The sequence below is a fragment of the Bombina bombina genome, chromosome 1, assembly GCF_027579735.1.
Source record: "Bombina bombina isolate aBomBom1 chromosome 1, aBomBom1.pri, whole genome shotgun sequence".
Lineage (NCBI taxonomy): Eukaryota > Metazoa > Chordata > Amphibia > Anura > Bombinatoridae > Bombina > Bombina bombina.
In genome coordinates, this window is record NC_069499.1 from 980383158 (window position 1) to 980401350 (window position 18193).

At 35.0% G+C, this 18193-nt stretch overlaps 1 protein-coding gene across 1 annotated transcript in view; it reads left to right on the forward strand.

Annotated features, from left to right (window-relative positions):
* Positions 1-418: 418 nt before the first annotated feature.
* NTSR1 (neurotensin receptor 1) overlaps positions 419-18193 on the forward strand; it is a 466932-nt gene continuing 449157 nt past the window's right edge. Inside the window, exon 1 of the mRNA XM_053716074.1 lies at positions 419-1084. Within this exon, the coding sequence (XP_053572049.1) occupies positions 419-1084 (666 nt within the window). The remainder of the gene's footprint in view (positions 1085-18193) is intronic.

Below are 18193 nucleotides of genomic sequence, written 5' to 3' on the forward strand. Positions count from 1 at the left end.
GAGGCAGGTTCTGTGAATGAAAAGACTGAGAGGAGCGTGGACTTCAGAAAAGAGACAGAGAAATGAGAAAAGGGTAGATAGGGAAGATTTTCCACAGGAGTGGGAGAATTTTTTTCTCTGTAAACCAGATCAACATGCCTGCAGTGAGCTGGTTGTTCTAGAGAGGGAATACCATTTACAGCTTTTCAATCTTTTGGAGTAGAGAGAGGACTTGACAACAAACCCAGCCTAGCTTGTTACTTACTCCCTACTGGGGAATCATTGCTTCTCTTTTTTTCTTCAAATGACCCTCCATTTCACCCTCAGCATTTAATAACCAACTGCTTTTCTTTACAAATTCTGGCTCCAGTAGCAGAAATATCATTGAAAGCTCCACAAGTACTACATTTCAGTTCCAAGTGCTAATCTCAACTCAACCATGAAGTTTATTAACACAACCATTCAGGTTCCTCTTCACCCTGAAGTCCAAGACTCTGTCTTCCTAACCACAGCTTTCATGAATCTCTCCAACTCCTCAGACTTCACTAGACCGGTAATGTCACAGGATGACCTGGATGTGAACACGGACATCTACTCCAAAATCCTGGTTACAGTGATATATGTGTTCCTTTTTGTTGTGGGTTGCACTGGTAATTCCATCACTGCTTACACCTTAGTGAGAAAGAAGTCTTTACAAAACCTGCAGAGTACAGTGCACTACCACCTTGCCAGCCTTGCCCTTTCTGACCTTCTCATCCTGATTCTCAGTATGCCAATAGAACTCTACAACTTTATCTGGGTTCACCACCCTTGGGCATTTGGCAATACAGTGTGCAAGGCCTATTATTTTTTGAGGGATGCCTGCACCTATGCCACAGCCCTAAACATTGCCAGCCTCAGTGTGGAGCGATATATGGCCATATGCCATCCATTCAAAGCCAAAAGTATCATGTCTAGGAGTAGGACGAAGAAACTTGTTACTTTTATATGGCTGGCATCTCTGCTGTTGGCCACACCTATGATCTTCACCATGGGGGAAATCAAAGGTTCTGACATAATTTGTACCAAAATTGTAGAAATGTCTACTTTCAAAACTGTGATCCAGGTAGGTACCACAATAATACTTAAAAAATAAGCAGAGCACTTACTTTAATGAGTCCAAGGGGACTTTTAAAGTGCAATGTATTTATAAATGTCATAAAAATATATTAATACCTTTTCATGTTCATAAATTTAAAATGAGCCAAACATCAAAATATATTTGTTAGTTACTATATATTTTTATATATTTTGTAAGCCTATATATGTGTGTATATATATTGTATAACTATCAGTACTAAATCTTTGTGTCACCCTAAGTCAGGTATTGTAAGACAAAACTGTTTCCAGACTTTATCAGGTTGCTCATTGAAGAACAAATTATTTCCTTTATTTTTTGAGGATATGATGATTATTTACAAGTGTATGCTTATACCTTGTACATGAGGTACCTTGTTCAATATCTAAAAGGGTCAGATTATCTATTTAATCCATCTGGTGCAATCCTTTTGTCACAGGTCACAATCCAGTAACCAGATCCATCCCTCATTGTTGTTTAAGACATTAAATTGCACATCAGTATATTTATATCCACACTTCACTTCAGCACCCTATTCCTACTTAACTAATCATGTCAGCAGGACAAGGTGGTATACCCAGATCTAGTGCCCATCTCTAGGTATTTGCGCCATTAGCAATGACAACTGGTGTTACCCCCTGCACGCACACCTTTAATAGCATCTAGTAGTTTTTTGTGTGATGCAGGTTTACCAAACGCTGCCATTTGACAAAATAGTATATATGGATAGGGAGATAATCATCACAGGTGAATTAATTTTCCCAGAATTTGCAGATGTTTTGAATTTTCAGCTTTCTAAATAAGAACCACTCGGGTGTATTAGGATGTTGTATTCTCAGTATGTAACTCAGATTCAGCGGGGTTGAGGTGTCCATTAACAAATACACTTTAGTTCAGGGTTTTAGACTCTTGAGCTCATTCACTCACCACATATGTCCTAAAATAAGCCTTCTTCTAAACATACCAATGGTTATATAATGCTGTTTTCTCCCCATGGCAACCTGTCTTGGTGCCAGATTTAGCCATATAATGATAGTGTGTAGAAATCAGACTGTGCAGAATAATAGCCCCCCATAATAGCATCAAAGTGACAGCTAGTAACAGGGTGGACAAGGAAAAAGATTTCTATGGCATCCAAAAAGAGCATTGATTCTTAACCCATTGTAGTCAAAGTTCTCTAATGCTGTCAGAGTGTATTTCCAGTTTCCAATGCATCAAAACCTCTGTGTATGTTTAATACTTTAATGATATGCTTTTTTCACAAACTGTTTGTCACACATCACAAGGAGTCAGTACATTTCTGTTCACAAAATATTGTACTGTGTTGTTGTTAGCCAGATTAACATTCAGTTAGTTAATAGAATAATTCTTATGGGTTACTAACAGGAAATGATACACAAGACACAAGGGGTCTTGTTTTAATACAGTTTATTATTAAAGGGTTCAATTAGGCTCTTAATAAATGTCCTGTATATTTCCTTTTTTATTTTAATCCACATATGTTGTTAATCATTTAAACATAGAATTTAACTGAAGACATATCCTAGTTGCTACTTAATTCCCTAATGGTGTTTGCCCATATTACTTCTATTGAAAGTCTTCCCATGTATCAACTACCTTTTAAATAACGTTTTTCCACAGAGACATAGGGCATGGAAACCACTTTTCTCATTAAAGAGAAACTGACAGAATGCATTGCAAGATCATGTGCAAAGTATTATGAATAAAACATTCCCTTCATGTTATGCCCCTGGTAGTGAGTTTTCACACACCAAATAAAGTACCAAAATGATTAATATAACACTGATTTTTTTCTTTAGTAAATTCTGTATCAACTCAGATGGCTGAAAGCATAAACAGAACAAACATATATGCTCTGTTTATTCTTTAAAATCTTACACAATAGTGTGTTGCAATAGTATTCAGCTCAACAAGTTTTTCATCTGTATATACATTGAAAATGTAGTCACTTATTTATGAAACAATTTTAAAAAGTTATTAAATGTGGAACACAGTTACTTATCCAAAGAGATCACAAACTATGCTTTCCTATTGGTGTCCGTGAAGGGATATGAAACCCAATATTTTTCTTTCATGATTCAAATAGAGCTGGCAAATAGTGTTCCAGACACACACGTGCATGCTCCTGAGACAAATTACCTGTTTTTCAAAAAAAGAATTCCAAATGAACTAAGTAAATTTAATAATAGAACTAAACTGGATTTTTTTTTTTTATCATGAAAAAAAATGTTGTGATTCATGTCCCTTTAAAGGGATCTTAAAGGGATAGAAACCCAAAAATGTTTTTTTTATGATTCAGATAGAGTGTGTGATTTTAAAAAACGTTCCAATTTACGTCTATTATCATTTGTCTTCATTCTCTTGGTATCTTTTGTTGAAACGCAGAGATATTTGCTTAGGAGCCGGACCATTTCTGGAGCACTATATGGCAGCAGTTTTGCAAGAATATTATTTATTTGCAAGAGCACTAGGTGGCTGCACTATTTCCTGCCATATTGGGCTCCAGATGCCTACCTAGGTATCTCTTCAACACTATCATGGGAACAAAGACAATTTTATAATAGAAGTCAATTTGAAACTTTATATCCCTTTAAAATCAAAACGCAGTTCCCCAAAACTAAGCTTAATTGTTCCTAGTAAAAAAAACTGAGGCTAAAGTGCATCCTGCAGAATCCATGTTTTGTATATACTTTTATTGTAGCCCTAACACTATACAGTACTTCAGGTCTCCAGTTACAATAACCATTTTAGCAGCGTAAATCTGACCCTATATGGCAAAGATACTACAAAAAAATACACATTTTACTGCGTCTAGTGAAAAATTGGGGCATCCTACAGGATCCAGAACCTTAACCCTGCAATATTGTACATCATGATTCATTGATTAGTATAGGAAGTTATTTATATCTGGCCACAGCAAAAGCTTTTTTTTTTTTAAAAAAAGTATGCAGATATTATTTAATAAATGTTATAAATGCTAATATTAATTATATAATTATTGACATTTAAGTAAATGTATCTTCTGCTCCTGTTCCGGTAGTGCTATTCAAGATAGCTATGGAAACGTATGAATAGATTTTATTTTCAGGAGAAAAAAAATATCAAAACTTTATTCATAACAATTTATTTATGTTAAAGGGACATGAAACCCAAAAAAATTATTTCATGATTCAGATAGAGAATACAATTGTAAATAACTTTCTAATTTACTTCTATTATCTAATCTGTTTCATTCTCTTGATATCATTTGTTGAAGGAGCAGCTATGCACTACTGGTTTCTAACTGAACACATGGGTGAGCCAATCACAATCAATTTATATATATATATATATATATATATATATATATATATATATATATATGCAGCCACCAATCAACAGCTAGGACCTAGGTTCTCTGCTGCTCCTGAGCTTCTCTAGATAAAACTTTCAGCAAAGAATAAAAAGAGAAGGAAGCAAATTAAATAATAGAAGTAAATTGTAAAGTTGTTTAAAATTGTATTCTCTATCTGAATCATGAAAGAAAATGTTTGGGTTTCATGTCTCTTTAATTAAGTTAATTGATGTGTGTGTGTTTTGAGAGGATAAGCTTTTTCAACTGGAATGAATATGCCATGTGTTTGATGACCTGTCTTAAACAGCACTACATAAGAAGGAATTATATTTATAGGCTCTATAGATTTACCATAAGCTATTCTCTAAATTCAGAGAAGTTTATTAATGGAAGGTTTATTAAAAGGAAAATGATACATCAGCAGCATTAACTATTTGCATTAAATTGTGCAATGTGCTGAAATGTTGTAGGGCTAGGTGTAAAAACAATGACAACAATACATTTGGTGATGGATCAACATGTCTGTCTTTCTAACTGCCGATCATCTAGTTACCTACCTATCTCATCTCTCTTTCCTGTCTCTCAGTATAACTCTCTACTAGATATTGATGACTCTAGTAAATCTTGTTGCATTCTGTGGATATAATTATATCTATTTATCAACTAACTACAGATACCTATGGCTCTACATAAAATTCATAGTGGCTACATTGTTTGTATAATACAGTTACAAATCCCCAAAATGTTATATGTTTTTTGTTTGTTTTTTAAATGAAAAAAAAAAACTATTTTCCCCTTCCATTGTCACAATTTTTTTCTGTTTGCATCTTTGATTTGGTTTATGTGTTCTAAAATGCAAATACAAGTCTGTATTTGTTTATTTAAAGTAACAATTACCTTTCTGACAGTACTATGTATACAAAAGTAACAACATATATATAAAATTACCTTTAGGTTACATGTATAAGCTTTATAATGACCTGTAAATATTGTTAAAATGAAATAAGATATTGTCCCATCCCCTCTCTAATCTGTCCCATTTTAAGATGCAAATATACAAATATTCTGAACTCCAAACTATACAGAAATCCAAACCTTTTTCAGCCCCAAGCAGATTGGCTAAAGGGGTTTGTACCTGTGTCATTTATCTTGCTCTCCACAGCAGCAAACAGACTATTTACATAAATATTATATATATATATATATATATATATATATATATATATATATATATATATATATATATATATATATATATATATATATTCATCTGCACAGCAGATCATAAATTAGAATCCTTAATTTTACTGTAACCATTAATAGCTAAAACAAACACTATCCAGAACAGGGGACCCTTTAATATAGCTATGTGCAGGCAATAATTATTTGCCAGAGAATCACAATGTCTACATTTTCAGTGTCACAATAGTTGCTTGGCAATATAAACTTCAGACCTAGTCAGGATTATATTGGCCAGCATTCTGTAATTTACAATTCAAGGTTATTAGTCAATGTGAGAGAGTCATATTCCGTAAAAGCTTCAGTATTTAGCTGTTTCCTTTTATCCAGCTCTGTTTACAACAAATCTGTCTCAAAACCCACTGTCTATTTTCTATACACCTCATGATTTTCTTATTCAGGGCACTGGACCCTACGTGTGAAGTCTAACACAGCTTCTTATATTAAAAGAGTAATTACTTTTTGCTTTCATATATTAACCTATTCGCTTCCATAGGGAATTAAGTTTGTAATTGACACCACTTCAATCCTGAAAATAGGTTACGATATCATGCTTGTTTGAATTCAAGTTCATATTCTATTAACCCAGTGGCAGCATGATAGTTAAAGAGTTAACGTTTAATTCAAGGTTGTCATATGCTTTATTAATGTCAAACAGTTTATGGGATTGGTAAATAATCCTCAAACAGCCTAATAGCTACTGGGAGGTGTGAGACCACAACTTGGTTTATTTTAGCTTTTTATTTATGTATTTATTTTGGAACACTGGCATTTTGTAATCAAGCTCAGCACAGAAGCTCTGTGTCTAATAAACATAAGCTGTGGTAATTGCTTTCTCTTTCTTAAATCCATGATCAAAAGGAAAATTTTGCATCATGATTAAGTTACTGCAGATTTAATTTACATTAAGATGGATTTTACGTCAAAATTGGAATGATTCTGTAGAATCTGTGTTAGTGTTGTGTTGTCCTGGTATCGTTAGGATAAGAATAATTTAAAAACAACTAATATCTTTGATAATTTTATAATTTACTTTGCAGTTTCTGCATCAATTCAAGATTCAAAATGGATATATTAGTTTTATGTGACAATCTGCATTTTTTATTGTTTATGTTTTGGGGTCAATTACATGTCCAGTCTAGGGTCTAAATATCACCAAATAGTTAAATATACTCAAAAAATGTGTTGCTATAGATAGTAAAATAGTCAAGACTGGTGGAAGGGTCTGATGGTAACTTTACACAGACTTGTTAAGAAACACTACACAATGCAGAACGCAAGGTATGGTTCCATTATTAACTGTTTCACTGCTGGGACGATCACAAAATGTGACCTAAGAGGGAACACTGATTGTAGCTACTATTTTACCTAAGTGATAAACCCCTTTGTGGGGATTAAACACAGAGCAAGCTACAGTCACTAAGGCATAATTAAATGCTTTAAAAAAAAAATAGTAATTTGAGCTGCAGAATGTCTTTTAAAAAAGCACAATTTTTAAAATAAAATAATTAGGACACAGTATATTAACTTTTTTTACTTTTGAGATATAGCAAAATGTTTATTTTTTCTCAGTATAACATTACACCTAGTAGAGTGTTTTGTTTTAATGAGCTAAAATTGTACAACATAAGTGAATGTAAATGTTATGTTTATGCAGGAAGTTCACAAAAGCACAGTTTTGTAACCATGCAATTTGTTCCAAATTCCTTCACAGTAGAATACACTTAAAATTAAATCAGACAGAGCATAGTTCATGCAGACATATAATGCAATTTTATTGGAGTGCAAAAAGTGGGGTCCTACCATATGTCTGGGTCTGGATAAAGTTGTAAATTAGCTTTAAAGGGACACTGTACCCAAAAAAATTCTTTCGTGATTCAGATTGAGCATGAAATTTTAAGCAACTTTCTAATTTACTACTATTATCAAATTTTCTTCATTCTCTTGGTATCTTTATTTGAAATGCAAGAATGTAAGTTTAGATGCCGGCCCATTTTTGGTGAACAACCTGGGTTGTCCTTGCTGATTGGTGGATACATTCATCCACCAATTAAAAAAGTGCTGTCCAGAGTACTGAAACCAAAAAAAAGCTTAGATGCCTTCTTTTTCAAATAATGATAGCAAAAGAACGAAGAAAAACCCCTATAATTCCCAAGTGGGAGTATACGTATAGTTCTGTGTGTGTTACTGGCAGATAAGGTGTGTACAATTGCTGTATGTGTACATAATTGACAGCCAAAGGAGTAGATTATTTAACATTCATTTTTCTCAAATACTCGCTATACAAAAATATTTTTTAGTACTTTTGCTTTGTAATTTTTTTATATAATTACTATGTGGGAATTGTATGCATATAACTTTTTTTTTTTTAACAAAAGTTTTTTATTGAGATTGTTGGCAAGTACATAAGATAACACATGTCCATTTACATCATTAAAAAATATACATAGTACATAATACAGGAGAGTGGATATTGTAGGTGATTGAATATACATTATACAAAATGCTTGTAAGCTTGTTATGACAACGGTAGGATAGAGAATTTGCCGTTAAATAAGTGGTCAACAACTGTGTTGTATGATATGGTAAGCTATGGTTGTGTGCTAGAATGAAAGATGAACAAGGAGATTTTCAATTATAGATTTTCAAGACACCTATCTGTTCGACATTCCAAAACTTCACCAATGAATATGTAGATGAACTTAGCCTTACGAAATCTCTTTATTTGATGGGGCAGGGAATTAATGAGCAATAGTATGAAAAACTTTGGGGGGTAGTCAGCAGACAAAAGCTGCTTTAATAATAAGGGGGAGGGCGATGGAGAGTTATCCGGGAGGTTTTATGATATGGTGATATAGTTACGTGGATCAGGATAAATTTAAAAGGGTGCATACTCTTATCTAGGGGAGGACCCAAAGGATCTAACAGATGAAGGTTGGGGATTAAATTATAGGTGAGTTATAAAAGATGTTCTTATAAAACTGTGTAGTGTATGACCATGGAGGGCTTCCATGTATATCTTAACATAGTTGAAAGACACTCCATGTGCTGGGAAATGGAGTGGGATGTCATTGATTAAGTATGTCTCAGAGCGAGTATAACCTAGAATGTAGGAGTTATAAATTAGCACATGGGGCCTTCATGAGATGCACAAAGTGGGATACGTGGGTGTTATAGGCGTTCTAGATATCACATATAGTTGATTTTGTTAACCTCCATTATGCATTCATTCAGTCCCCTAGACCTAAGAGGACCATATATGGCAAGGTACTGTGAACCAGGTAAATTATGCAAAGAAATACATCTATATAACAGGAAATCTATTCTAGTGAGGATATTCGGACAATGTCATCTAGATATTCCATCTTGATACCACTACAATTATGAGCAAAGCATAGTAAATCCATCACATTTGCATCTTTCAAACACATAAAAGTATATGCACATACTTGTTGACACAATAATTAACACAGAGCCTGAGCCACATTAATAAGTAATAGTAGAGAATTGATCACACCCTTACGCCTTAAACTATTATGATAGAGAGTTTCGTGTGGAGTATGTAATAATTCCTGCAGATTCTCATTAGCGGTGCTGGGTGAAGGCATATCAGTAATATCAGCAATACGTAACTACATACATAGAAATAAAGATAGGCAATAGGAAACCCCTCTGGCTGTCACATTCTATCTCCCAACTCCCTCACCAGCTGAGAGAGAAATAGGAGTTATGTCTTCTAAGATTAAGCAGGAGGAAGTAATACCTCCCTCCTCCCATGTATATAGGGGTGTGGTTTCTATGTATTATAACATCATCTCTGTTTATATAAGCACCAAAATAATACTAATATAGCAGTACCAACAAAATTCAATTTTATGACTTAACTTTGAAGTATAAAGAGACAGGTAACAGCATGATGTAGTGTTGGACAGTAGGTACCTTGGGCTGGAATATATTATAGACATTCAGCAAGGGCAGATATAGAAGACTCAGCTCCTTGCGTATAGAAATTTAAAGTATGGAGGGATCATTTGTCATAGAGGGCGTCAGTTGCTTATCATTCCAAGGGAGAATAAAGGCATTTAGGATAAATGTAGTAACTCCTCAGTATTTTAGGTGTACAGTATGAATATGTTAAATAAAAAAGGTTTAGACCCTGTTTTGAAGTTCCAAGTAGAATATCATATACTTGTGTAACATGCCTGGAACAACAACCGCATAATAAATTAGGGTCAGTAGGGGTTGACTAGAGCATGAATTTGTATCAGTTTACATACATAGTCTCAACAATATAGAAGGTAATATAAAACAGAGAAAGAAAAAAAAACAGTAATGGTGCGGTAACAGATGAACATCTAAATATAAAGAGAACACCAGAAATTAACATGAACATGAAACCCCACATTTGGGGAAATAGCAAATATCAGCGTTCCAGGAGCTCGCAATATCCACTAGTAGGACATGTCCAGAATGTCAGTCTATGCCCTCCTTTAGTGATTGAGGGCTGTAAGTAGTAGGGCTTGTCTCTCCGCTTTCCCTCCAGATCTCTCTATATAAACCTGTTGGCAAAACACTGGGGAGAAGGCAACATGAAGGATGAGTCATCAGGGTTAATGAGCTGCCGTAGCAAGTGACTTTTAAAAAACTCTTATTGCCTGTCTTTAGGATCCGACGGGCTGCATGACATTGAGCATGTATGAGGTGATGCGTTGTGTACTCTACTGTTATAGGGCTAAGCTCTGGTCCCGTCACAATCGGCAGCTTCGCTGTAGGCTCCAGTGGCACTGCAGCAACCTCATAGCACTCGTCCAACTGAGCTTCCGGATTAGCAGAGAGGATCGCTCGAAGATGGACCCCCTTGGTCCGCTCAGAATATATACTGGGCTCAGTAAGAGATCGGGCTTCAGAAGTTTCAGCCGGGTCTAATAGCGATGTGTCACTCCTGCCTTCTGCCATCACAGGGTAAGATATTGGTTGACAAGCCTCATGGCTAAGTGAGTTAGGCACTCTATTGCGTAAAAGGAACATATGATGCGACAAGTTTAAATTGCGTGTCCATTGCCAGTTCCAATGCAGTAAGTGCAGCGATGACGTCCGCCTCCATTTTGATCAAGTGTTGCGCGTGCTTTTGAAAGTGTTTCTTTTCTTTACCTTATCCCCCAGGAATATGAAAATTGATTAGCTGGTGTGCTGCTAATCGAATGTCTAGGCGAGTTTATTCCTGCAGTACGATGTCAACTGCTTTTCACCAGGTAACAGGGGAGAGGTGGCAACCAGAACAAGGGCCACAACTGGAATCTTGATTAGGCCAAAATAGAGCTCCCAACTGTACTATTTATATAATATTAGTACCATCCAGGGCAACACATGTTGGTATTACTTGTCCTTGAAACAGGATAATTAGCAGATTATTGTGTGATAAGTGAAGAGCTCCCATTTTTCCCTCCTAGCATGGCTGCTGCCCGGACACGCCTCCGCCAAAGGAGTAGATTATAGTTCTGTGTATGTTACTGGCAACCAAGGTGTGTACAATTGCTGTTTGTGTCCATTACTGACAGCCATAAGAGTATACTTATAGTTCTGTGTGTTTTACTGGCAGCCAAGGTGTGTACAATTGCTGTCTGTGTGCATTACTGACAGCCATAGGAGTATACTTATAGTTCTCTGTGTGTTACTGGCAGCCAAGGAGGAAGGTAAAATTATATCTTTAATAGTGGAGTTAAAGGGGAAAAAAAGGCATTGTAGTGTGTGTTACTGACAGTACAAAATAATATATGTATTACTGACAGTCAATGTGGTAAAATCATTTATCTTTGTAAACTACTGACATTTAACGGGATACAATAATCCAGAACTAGAATATTTTAGGAGCCAAAGTTTCCTGACTGTTGACAATTTTCCACCCTGCTCTTATGTTCTTGTTTTTATGCATTTATCAGGAGATAAGACTTAAGACCGCTACTTCTTAACTCCTGTTTCCAGCGAGCCTGAAGACTTGTGTGGAAACAGATGCATAGAGATGCATACAGGGCTTTATAAATCGGCCCCATAGACTGATCAAACTGCTCATTATGAGCTATGGGTGTCACAGAAAAATGGGTTAGAAGGACAGAAGCTGTCAGATAGCAGACATTTCCCACCCTGAATGACCTTTCAATGTGTCGTTGTTAAAGGGACACTGAACCCAAATTTTTTATTTCGTGAAATTTTAAGCAACTTTCTAATTTACTCCTATTATCCAATTTTCTTCATTCTCTTGGTATCTTTATTTGAAATGCAAGAATGTAAGTTTAGATGCCGGACCATTTTTGGTGAACAACCTGGGTTGTCCTTGCTGATTGGTGGATACATTCATCCACCAATAAAAAGTGCTGTCCAGAGTCTGAATTAAAAAAAAAAAAAACTTAGATGCCTTTTTTTCAAATAAAGATAGCAAGAGAACGAAACAAAATAATAATAATAGGAGTAAATTAGAAAGTTGCTTAAAATTGAATTGAAAGTGTTTAAAATTGAAAGTTGCTTAAAATTCTCTATCTGAATCACAAAAGAAAAAATTTGGGTTCAGAGTCCCTTTGATCTACGGTCACGATTGATTTGTTGGCAAAGTTGAATACTATATTACATCAATTGCAAATGTTTTTTTATATTGTCTTTAACAATTGTATTTCTTCACCTCAAAAGATGTTCTCCTCCAACCTCTATTATTTCTGATAAACTAAAAAGTATCTTTTTACCAAATAAGGAGATTCTCTATATATTTTAGCAAGTGCTAATTCCTAGTCTATTGGTATATTGTGACAGTGATCAAAGAGGTTAGGAATTGAAAATCTATTCTTTCTCAGTTGAGCATCATGTGAGGCATGCGTATTATAAAAAATGAAAGCTTAGAAGTCTTTTGGCTCAGACATGCAAGGGAGAAAGGATTGGTGGTGGATACTTTGAAGACACATTTCTTAGAACTATGATCCATGCACCTTCTTCATTTTTAATCCAGAGAGATATTTTAGCTTTATCCTTTTAAAATGTATTTCACTCAGAAGAGTTTATCAGAGAGAGAGAGAGAGAGAGAGAGAGAGAGAGAGAGAGAGAGAGAGAGAGAGAGAGAGAGAGAGAGAGAGAGAGAGAGAGAGAGAGAAAAAAACTGGAGGGGTGAGCAAAATAAAAATATGGGTATATACAGTAGATATATATCTAGATAGGGGGATAGATGGATATATAATTAGATAGATTAAATAATAAATGTAGGAAAAAATCTAAAAAATATATTTGCATTAAATTATAAGTTAAATTAAAGGGATACTAAACCCAATTGTTTTCTTTCATGATTCAGATAGAGCATGCAATTTCTAATTTACATTTTTGGTTCAGTACACTGGATAGCGCTTGCTGATTAATGGCTACATTTAGCCACCAATCAGCAAGCGCATCCCAGGTGCTGAAGCAAAAATGGGCCGGCTCCTTAGCTTAGATTCATGCTTTTTCAAATAAAGATAGCAAGAGAACGAAGAAAAAATATAATAGGAGTAAATTAGAAAGTTGTTTAAAATTGCATGCTCTATCTGAATCATGTAAGAAAATATCGGGTTTGGAAATTCTAATACTTAATATATATAATTTTCAATGTGTCTATGACCAAAAATAGGTTAAAAAACGTAAGCATAAAATATCATGCTTGTTTTTTGAAATTTATAATATTAATTTCATGCTTTACTATCCCGCAGCAACAAAAATAAATCAATAAAACTATATATTGATTAAAAACCAACACCACATATAATTGAAAATGTCCAAGCTGCAATTAATCCACAAATATATAGAAATCTCTGTTGAAAATAATATTTTTTTGTAGTAATAAAATCTCACACAATTAACATACAGAACAAGAGGAGTGTGGGTTTAGGAGTATGGGGCGCAAATGAATGCTTGTACCCTTGTATGAGAGTAAGTGATAGAATTTTTGTAGTCTGTTTCAGATGTGTTAAAAATATGATTAAAATATGATGCCAGTCTTACAACGTGTTTGTTTAATTGAATAATCTTTTATTAGGTGAAGGAGAATCAAATATAAATATACATTTAAAACATATATGTCTGTACCCTTAATCGGTGGTTATGTGGAAGAACCTGTATAGGTTTTGTCAGATATTTGATTTGTGGTAGAAAAAAATGGTAATCCTGTAATAGGACAATGATTGGATTTTATAGGACTAATGTACCTAGTACATAGAATACCTAGTGCAATAGCCTAAAATAGTCAAAATACAACAATAAAACAGTATTGCATTCGTACAGGATTAGTGGTAAAAGAGTTGATATATTCTGCTAGCTCTTAATTCTTAATTATTGATAAAAATAAAACTTAATTATTGATAGAAACTAAAACCTAAAAAATATATAAAACCTAAAAAATATATAAAATATATAGGACAAGGATGAGATACTGAACAATGGTTTTCTGGTCGGCCGACAGGTAAAAAAGTAATGTTATACAAAGTTGATGCCCAATTTTGGTTTTAAATACCACCGGTGGATTTAAATGCAAATGTTCAAAAGTCTTTGATAAAATGTGTCCACTTTGTTACTTCTAAATTTAAGCTGTACTCCTTATATAGAATATATTGATGTAATGTTGCGAGGTCTTTTCTGTATCCTCCTCTCGTTGTTACTATGTGTTGAAATATTACCAGAGCTCTACGGTCTAAAGAGGGGTAAACACCGCTCCTTACTGTTTACCCCTCTTTAGACCGTAGAGCTCTGGTAATATTTCAACAAAGTGGACACATTTTATCAAAGACTTTTGAACATTTGCATTTAAATCCACCGGTGGTATTTAAAACCAAAATTGGGCATCAACTTTGTATAACATTACTTTTTTACCTGTCGGCCGACCAGAAAACCATTGTTCAGTATCTAATCATTGTCCTATATATTTTATATATTTTTTAGGTTTTATATATTTTTTAGGTTTTAGTTTCTATCAATAATTAAGTTTTATTTTTATCAATAATTAAGAATTAAGAGCTAGCAGAATATATCAACTCTTTTACCAATAATCCTGTACGAATGCAATACTGTTTTATTGTTGTATTTTGACTATTTTAGGCTATTGCACTAGGTATTCTATGTACTAGGTACAACACTTAGATTAGTCCTATAAAATCCAATCATTGTCCTATTACAGGATTACCATTTTTTTCTACCACAAATCAAATATCTGACAAAACCTATACAGGTTCTTCCACATAACCACCGATTAAGGGTACAGACATATATGTTTTAAATGTATATTTATATTTGATTCTCCTTTAACTAATAAAAGATTATTCAATTAAACAAACACGTTGTAAGACTGGCATCATATTTTAATCATATTTTTAACACATCTGAAATAGACTACAAAAATTCTATCACTTACTCTCATACAAGGGTACAAGCATTCATTTGAGCCTCATACTCCTAAACCCACACTCCTCCTGTACACCAAAACTAGATATTTTGGGGAAAATATCCTAGGAGCAAGGGCTTACCCCAATAAGGCAGCGCAAAAAAGTTTTAAACTATACCTACCAAAACATACAGAACAATACATATGAAAGTCCCATACCTAATGAGTAAATATATGCCACATATTTATAAAGTCATACACCTTTGTATATAACAAAGACCATATAATCTTAGAGTGACCTTAAAGTAATTTCCATTTTACTGCAGGTATCTGAAGGAGAGTTGCTGTAGATGTGGAAACACGTAGACACTGGGATCCAGTGAAATCTAGATTATAACATGGCAGCACCCATGACTAGAGAGAGGCGGGGAATAACCTCAATACTATGCTAATTAAAGGGACATTGTACACTAGATTTTTCTTTGCATAAATGTTTTGTAGATGATACATTTATATAGCCTTTCTGGTGGTATTTTTGTAAAACATTAATAGTTTTGCTTATATTTAAATAACATTATGCTAATTTTCAGACTTCTAACCAAGCTCCAATGTTTTAGAAGTATACTGATGTCTACAGATTCAAGCTTGCTTCTGTTTCTCTAATGGGTCTTTTCATATGCAGGGAAGGGGGGAGAGGGGATTGTCTGCTCATCCTTATTTTCCAGCCCCTTTCACTGGGTGTCCCAGCCTAACCTCATCAACAGTGCTAAACAGGCAGCTTCTAAAGACGTTTTTAACATTTCTAATAATTTTTATTGAGGTACATTTGACATGCTTATATAGAAATACACAATACGGTTATAATGCTTATGTTGATATGTACTATTTTTGTTAGTACAGGTTTTGTTTTGAAAACTTGCTGTCCTCATTTTTGTCCCCTCCAATAGCAAAGCTGACCACTCTTGGGTCAACCATGTTAAAGTATAAATATGGAAGAAGGTATTTTATATGGATAAGATAATGAATAGATAAATAAAATTAAAAAAAAGGGAAAGGGAAAAGGGAAAACTTAGCTATGAGATTCAAACATAATGAAATATCCCAGTTAGGGACCACAACTAGACCATACAATGTTGATATAATAACAAAGATACATTGCATCCTGTTCTGACCTGCATCCTTCTAGAAAATAAAAAGAGAACATATCTACAGGTTGAATGTTGTGCAAAGGGCCTGTTTAATATATTGATAGTGTTCTAAGAAAGAGAATGAACATGTTGGGTGAACGAGCTAGGGGCTTGGACACCAGTGCTGAAATAATTATAAACAAGAGCAGTATTACGCTGTAATCTCCCACTTGCTGAGACAACAAATGTTTTATGTTATTTTCATCTCCTGCGGCTCCGGCCGCTAGCCACAGGAAATTGTACTTGTATATTATAAGCATTGTGGGTGTATTAGTGTCCGTGCTTGTTGTTCGATCATTATGATGTGTATGGCAGTAAAAATTGTTACCAGGTCTAAGGTTTCAAAATAGTAACTAGAGCTATATCAGGTCAATAAACTTTTCTAACAGGAATAAACTTCAGAAAAAATATCATATACAAATTAAACTGTAAAGGAGCACACTATTTACACTGAGCACCATTAAATGTCCCGCTTTTGTGGATCATGCCCCCATGTTATGGTGGTCCGTGTTTTCAGGGTATTGTTACCTTATCATCCTCAGGATTTGGTGTGTAAATAAGCGTAAGTCTCTATAAAAGAGGAAGGATTTCCTTGCGGGAATGTGTTGCAAAATTCTAATGTGAAAAAGCATCCTGAGCTTGCTTCATGTGAGGCCCCTCCAGTAGCACCTGCCAATTGTGAGTTACTGATTAGTTTGTGAAATGCCCCAGTGCGATTGCAGCTCTCCATATACACATCTGTCGTAGCAGCGGTCACTGGCCTTGGATATATTAATTTTGTAATTGCGGCCTCCCGAGAACCCCCACAAACTCACGCAAGGCCGCATCCACTCGTAATTGTTCTCCCGTCTGTGGAGATTCTTCTAATATGCCCAATTGAACATAGATCTTTAGTGCTGTGCTCGAAATGTGGGATATCATAGATAATGCCGCGCAGAGGCGGCCCTGTATCTCCGGAGGCTCTGTGCCATGATGAAGTAAAGGTTTCTTCCACATGCCAAGGCCTTTTGAGTGGTCGATCAATCACATGGTGTTTAGCTATAAACAGCTTATCTGCAGATGTGTTTCGCTTATAGTGTGAGACGAGGAACTGTTGGTACGTTTCTCATACTTTGCCTTTTGGTTTTAAGTTGCTTTAGTATCACCTGGGGTATAAACTGAAGGGCCCATTTTCTGTTTCACCTGTTGCGCAACTTGTTTAACAGTGCTGGGTGTTTGCTTCAGACTACCGCAGTACTCATCCAGTGGATTGCTTGTCGATTGTATGGCTTCTGTGAGCTCTACAAAAGATGTTTGTGGTACAGAAGCTGTATCATATATTCCGATGGTGCTTTGTCCTTTAACCTCTGCATAAGGGCCTCAATTTTCCAAAAGTGAGCATCATGTCGTTGCCACGTCTTTTCTTCATTCATGTTTGCTGTCAAGTGCTTTGCTGTAATGGGCAATATCTTGGGTGCAGGTTAATGTTAAATCAATACTATGATGCTGTGCAATTTAGTGATGTTGTAACCAGTTGTAGTCAGTTACGCCGCAGTTTTTAAAAGGTTTTATACTAGATTTTTATATCAGTATCTGTGAATATTCTTCTTTATAGTAGTGTCTATTACATGCAGTTATATGAAATTTGGTGTATACCGTTCTATAAATATATTTTCAGTCCTTTAGTTGTGGAAGAGCAGCATACTATGGTGGGCAGTCCTTTAGACATGGTAGAGGGGCATACTATAGTTAACAGTCCTTCAGTCATGGAAGAGGGGCATACAAGTCAGGGCCTGAGACAGATGTTGGTGGTAGGAGACTATTATTAGGAAGGTTGATAGGGTAATTTGTCATCCAGACCCCTTAAATAGAACAGTTTGCTGTCTTCCAGGGGCTCGTGTTAGGCATATTGTGGAGCGTATTGATAGATTGTTAGAGGGATGTGGGTCTGA